Source organism: Rousettus aegyptiacus, unplaced genomic scaffold (assembly GCF_014176215.1).
Source record: "Rousettus aegyptiacus isolate mRouAeg1 unplaced genomic scaffold, mRouAeg1.p scaffold_m13_p_15, whole genome shotgun sequence".
Classification (NCBI taxonomy): domain Eukaryota; kingdom Metazoa; phylum Chordata; class Mammalia; order Chiroptera; family Pteropodidae; genus Rousettus; species Rousettus aegyptiacus.
Genome location: NW_023416290.1, coordinates 59,253,492 through 59,259,566, shown reverse-complemented (window position 1 = coordinate 59,259,566; position 6,075 = coordinate 59,253,492). Strand labels below are relative to the sequence as shown.

The 6,075-nt window shown below is 63.7% G+C and overlaps 1 protein-coding gene across 1 annotated transcript in view; it reads left to right on the top strand.

Moving 5' to 3' along the window:
* Positions 1–265: 265 nt before the first annotated feature.
* The window catches only part of LOC107507849 (maestro heat-like repeat family member 5), a 37,502-nt gene continuing 31,692 nt past the window's right edge, over positions 266–6,075 (top strand). Inside the window, exons 1-6 of the mRNA XM_016139171.2 lie at positions 266–345; positions 678–859; positions 1,765–1,910; positions 2,579–2,707; positions 5,273–5,432; positions 5,936–5,988. Coding sequence (XP_015994657.2) covers positions 266–345; positions 678–859; positions 1,765–1,910; positions 2,579–2,707; positions 5,273–5,432; positions 5,936–5,988 — 750 coding nt within the window. The remainder of the gene's footprint in view (positions 346–677; positions 860–1,764; positions 1,911–2,578; positions 2,708–5,272; positions 5,433–5,935; positions 5,989–6,075) is intronic.

Genomic DNA, 6,075 nt, shown 5'->3' with positions numbered 1-6,075 from the left:
GGCGTTGGCTGGGGCTGGTTCCGTGGGTCTTCCAGGGACAGCTGAGAACCAGACATGGGAGGGCTGGGTCCGAGGTCACACTGGGAACGCGGGTCTGGTCCCACACTGCTGTCCCTGGGAGCGGACACTAGAACCATTGTGACCTCGGGGGTGAGGTCAGGGCTGCTGGGGCTGGGGAGGAGATGCCTAGAGCTAGGGCCGCCCCCCTGGGCACGAGGACAGAGCGGTGGCTGGGGCCTGTGGGTTCTCCAGACCACACCCCGACATGGACAGGCAGCATGCGGAAAAGCCACTCAGCCGCACCACGGCTGACAGGGCGTCATCGGGCGTGTCCCAGAACCCCAAGTGAGCCCAGCGCCAGACCGGGAGGCATGGACGCCACGGCAGGGGCCTGAAGCCCTGCCTCTCCTGGGCGCCGGCCTCTCCCTCTTCCTGGGGCAGCAAGGACTGGTACCCAGGCCCGGGGCTGAGGAGGGAGGGTTCCCGCTGCCGCCCGGAGCAGCTGGGGAGGGGTGCGGGGCTGGGCACCCCTGCGGTCCAGGATGGGCAGAGAGGTGGCTGGGAGGGAGGAAGCTGGGATCAGAGCCCAGACTTTGTCATCGCAAAGCCGTGTGGCTGCAGACGTCTCGTGAGGGCCAGAGGTGTCCCTAGCCGCGTGGACCCCCCTTCCCTTTCAGAATCTCCTTCCATATCTCCGAAGCCACACGGGACCTGTCCTACAGGAAGGCACCTCAGAGCTCTGCCCCCGGGGATAGGCCAACGCACTCGGCCACCATCCTGCTGAGCAAGTCGCGCAGCAGCCAGGCCGCCCTGGTGCCCCAGGAGCACAAGCTGTTCCTGGAGGAAGCCTACAACGCAGGTGACCGCGGCTCGGGACTCAGGTTCCAGCAGAGACCCTCATGTGCCCCACCTCAAGGAGGCCTGGGGATGAGGGCCAGGGGGCGTCCACCCGTCAGGGCCAGGGGGTGCCGGGGGTGCAGACACAGTGTAGCTTCAGCAGAGAGCCCGGCGCACTCTCCTCGGCCACCTCATACCTCCTGAGACACCATCCAAAGCCCCCCAGAAATGCCCCCTCTCACACTCCACACTCCTCCCACACCTTGCCCACCACAGAACTTCAGCTCAGGCCCGGCCCGCTCACTGGAATGAATTTTCAGACAAATGAGTAGATGGATGGTGGATGGACGGATAGTGGGTGGATGGACGGATGGATGGATGGATGATGGATGGATGGATGGATGGATGGATGGAGGGATGGATGGACGGATGGACGGATGGATGATGGATGGATGGAGGGATGGGTTGACCTGTGGGCGGGTGGGTGGATAAATTTATTAATGGTTGGATCGGCAGATGAATACAAGGATGGACAGAAGTGGATGGACAGAAGGACTGAGGAACGGATATATATATGAATGTATAGGCGGATGGACAGACAGATCGATGGATAGGTGGATGATAGATGAATGGATCAACGGATGGATGAAAAGGTGGTTGAATCAGTGAATGGATGAGCATGCGTGCGGGTGGATAAGGGGTGCAGACGGGCATGCCCCCCTGCTTCTGCTCCTATCTCAAACCCCAGAAGGACTGAGTGGACCGTCAGGAGGCCCAGGACCTCCAGTGTGTCCGGCTCCCCGGTCCGCATCCCCAGGTCGCGCCCTCCCATTCCCAGCCGACCCCTCCGCACCCGCCCAGCCGGGCGGCATGGTGGGCCACGCCCACAGCCCGCCACCCCTCACACCTCCTCGCCATCGGCCTCAGCTGTCTGCTTCAAGATGCTCCGAGAACTGAACGGCTCCGATGCCCTCCGCCTGAAGCACATCGCCACGAAGATCGAGGACATGGCCCGCCGGGCCCCCAATCTGGTGCTGGAAACCATTTATGACTACTTCGTAGACAACCCTGAGGTGGGAGCGGCTCGGGCCGTGCGGGGGAGGCATGGGGAGCAGGTGGGGGGGGGGCTGGAGCCCAAGCGAGCTCGAACCTTGGCTTCCCCACACAGCGGCGACATGACTCAAGCCCGTCGAGCTCCTTATGTGGCCAGTGGGCTGAGGGGGAGGGAGGGGGCCAAGGCGCGGTGACTAACCTCAGAGCAGTCTCACGATACAGACGTTACGATTCCCCGTAGACGAGCAAGCTGACTGAGGCTGAGGGAAGGGAAGAGACTCACCTAAGTCACAAAACCATTAGGTGGCAGAGACGCATGGATGGATGGTGGGCGGACGGACAGATAGACGGCTGGGTGGACGACACGGGGAAGATCTGTCTGAGTTTGAACGAATGAGGAAATAAGGGCATAAATGGATAGACGAGCTCTAGAGAGGGGACGCTTTTAAAACCCCACAGCAGCTTCCTGAAGACAGGGACAAGCTTGTATCCGTCTGTCCCTGCGGAACCCAGCTCAGGACCCATAGCAGATGCTTCCTAAGTGGTGGTCAGGGCCACGGCCAAAAGCTTGCCCCCGGGACCTTCCCCTCCGGCCTCCTCGCCCCCTCTCCACCTCTGCTCCCGCTGGGGACCCCGCGCGACCCGACCCCACTTGTCCCTGAGCTTCTGCTCACTCCGCCGCCCACAGATCTCCAACCGGCACAAGTTCCGGCTGCTGCACGTCCTGGAGACCGTCCTCGGAGCCATGCGCTCGCTGGAGCAGAGCTGGCAGGGAGCCTTCACGACGCTGGCCCTGGAGAACATGACCAAGTCCACGGTGGGCCCCGCGCCCGCCCCGGGGCTCCCGGGGCGCCGGCGGCACCCCCAGGGCTGCAACCTCTGTCCGCGTTCTCAGTTTCTTACCCCAGCCCCTCGGGGGGGGGGAGGACCCCCACTGTGAGCTGAGAAGGGCGGGGTGCGGAGCCTCAGGCCTTGAGTGGAAGCGCCGGGCGTCCCACAGGTCCCGCCCGGGGACGGGCTCCGGGTTCCCCCTTGCCACCACCTCCCTCCCTGCCCACCACCTGTCAACTCCCCGCCCCTGCCCGTCTCCGCGAGTCCCACCCGCCCCCAGGCTGTAGCTCTGCCCTTGGCTGCCCGCCTTCAGGACTCTGCCTGAAGGAGACTTAGAGGTTTGGACCTGAACTGTCCCTGACCCCTGCGGTCCAGGGGCTGCCCCAGGCTGGGCAATCCTCTTGGCTGATGGACAGCTCCAAGGGCTTGGGGGCCTGGAGCATTTACTCAGGCCGCCAGCCCAGGGTAGCCACATGATGGGACTAGTCATTAAGCAGATGACGAGTCATGGTCGGAGGGCAGCGACTGGCCACCAGGCTGACCACCAAGGGTCCAAGCCCTGGCACTCCACGAAGCGAGACTGCGCATAATTTAACCCCCAGCAGGTGTTACTGACCCCGTTTACAGAGGGAGGGGCGGAGGCTCCACATCCAGGGCCTTGGCCGCAGCCACGGCCCGCTGCTAAGCGGCTGGCATGACGAGCCCCACGCACCCCAGGGAGGTGTCCGTGCGTCACCCGAACACAGAACAGAGTCCGTACCCGCTACTCTCTTTCCTTTCTAAACTTCTTTTTTAACGTTTAAAAAGGTTTTAAGTCGGCATCGCGAAGTGTATCGGGCGCATTTTCGAAGGGCAGCGCGCCTCGCTCCATGTCTGGCTTTGGCCACCAGGCCGTGCGGCCCCGTGTCACGGCCGTCTGGCGGTTCAGCCCCTTCCTCTACGGAAAACGGCGGACGTCGGTTCGCGGGCAGCGCCCCCTGCACTGCTCGGCCCGGCCCCAGGGGTGCCCGACACCCCGACTCACGGCTCCCGCAGGAACGGGGGGCTCTCGTTTTGCCTCTCCCCTCCGCCCTGCTCACTGAGGACGCGGTGTCCTCTTCCAAACCTTCGCGTCGAGCTTCCCGTCTGCACCTTCCCCTCTTCGGCTTTCACGAGAGCCTGCCTCCGTTCCGAGGGTGCTCCTCGTACATTCATCCCCGGGGCACGCTGTCTCCTGTCACTCAGAGGCTTCGCCTCAAGTTCCCGTCTCAGTTAGGCCCCCGTCTCCCACTGGCCGCTTTTCTGTGGGTTTCAGCCAGTTCGTGGCTGCGGGTTTTATCCACCTCAGGGCTGCCAGGGGTTAGGAGTCGCCGATAGGGTGCTCTGAACATGCAGGTGGGATCCATTGTGGAATAATGAGGTGAATGCAGGGCCCCCTTCCCCCGCCCCAATGTCAGCACCTCTGTGTCTTTCCTCCTGGGCCATCGAGGTCTCCCAAAGCCCCTGGTCCAGCACCGGCCTGGAGCCTGAGGCCCCGGGCAGTGTCATGGAGGGCTGGCCCGCCCAGTGACCACCCTGTGCGAACAGGCCTGGCCTCGAGTCTCCGAGACCATCCCCAGCCCTCTGCGGGCACCCAGCCTCCAGGAAATGCTGGACCCTCCAGGCGGGCAGAGTGGGGAGGGTGCCTAGACCCCCGCCTGCTTTTTAGGGTGCTTTTCCCACCCCCCTTGGCCTCAGAGTCCAGGAGACATGGCTCCTGGGTTCCCACCAGATGAGGGGGAGAGTGTGCAGTGTTGGGGGGCTGGCTCTCAAACCGTCCCGCTGCTGGCTCAGTGCTCAGCCCAGTGACCTCTCGCCCACCTGCTTTCCAGCTCCCAGAAGTGGCTGCTGCTGTCCTTCTAGAAAGTCTACTAATGCAGTTTAGGTGACATCTTTTTTTTTAAGAGAAAAATCAGACTCTATCCACCTTCTTCAGGAGAAGCCCTCATACCCACACCTCCAGTAAACCATAAATGACATAATGACTTTATGACTCGACCACCACAGGGCACACAGGGAGGGACCTGAGACCCCCTCACTGTCAGATGCCACCAAACGGTCCTGTGGCACCTGTCTCAGCCGGCAGCCACGGGTATCACCTGACAGCTCCCACTAAGAAATGGAGAAAAGAACCCCAAACTGGAGCAAAATCGAAATAAACACCAACACTCGCATCGAGAAAAGCCCGGGGCACGGCGGGCCGGAGCCGGCCCCAGGGTGCGGGCGGCTCCTTGGCCTGGCCGGTGCGGGCGGGGCGCAGAGGGCCAGGGCACTGGCAGGCTGGGCCTCCGCCCCCAAGCAGCTGATGCCAGAGAACTCCAGACAGGAGCATAAACTGGTTCTGGATTACGGTGATAGAGAGTCAAAGGATGTGACGTTGTCCCCAGCCTTGTATGCTGACTCCTTGGCCTCGGTTTTCTGTCCAGCAAATGGGTTGTCGACAGCGTCCCTGCCTGTGACAGCAGACCCCGCGTGCCCGAGGCCAGGCCCGCGGGAGCGCCCCCTCTCACGGCTTCCTCCCCCACCCCCGAAGGAGCTGGAAGAGGCGTACCAGGACGCGGCCGGCGATGTGCTGGTGGCCATCTGCAGACACTCGTGGCGGCCCGTGGTCCAGCAGCTGGAGACCGAGGTCCTGACGGGGGTCTTCCCACACCGAAGCCGCCTCTACGTGATGGGCGTCCTGACCACCAACCGTACGTCCCGCCCTGCTCTGGTCCTGCCCTAGGCTGCCCTCCGCCTCCAGCAGAGCCCGGCGGGGCGGGGGCAGGTCCCGCGAGAGACGAAGCGCATTCGTGGCAGAGAGCTCGCTGCGGCCGGCGCCCCCACGGCCCCCCGCCCCTTGGCCATCTTGGGTGTCGGAACCCGCGAAGCAGGCCCCCCCCCGACACTGAGTTTCCCATCTCACAGTCTCCCTTATTTTCCCACCTTGAGGGGACCCCAGCACATCCCAAAGGGCCGTGCCAGGGGACCCCTCCCTTTGCCATTGCTGCCTCACCTGGCCCCCTGAGGCCACATGACAAAGCCGGCAGGGCCACAGCTCCAGCCCAGCTCTGGACCCCGAGCTCCAGCAGGGCTCACGGTCCTCTGGGGACAGGCGGAGGCAGGACAGTGTCTGAGGGACCGGGGAGACGGAGCCTGAGACCCGCCCCAGGCCGTGGACATCAGACCCGGCCTCCAGGGACCCTGTCTCCCACAGAGCAGCTCTTCAGCCAGGGAGAGAAGGCGTGCTGGGAAGAGAAGCTGACCCAGGTGGGGAGGGAGCCCGGCCCCCGGGGACTTTTGTGGGGACAACAGGATGGGGGAGGGGGCAGCAAACCACAATGGATAGGCACTTGC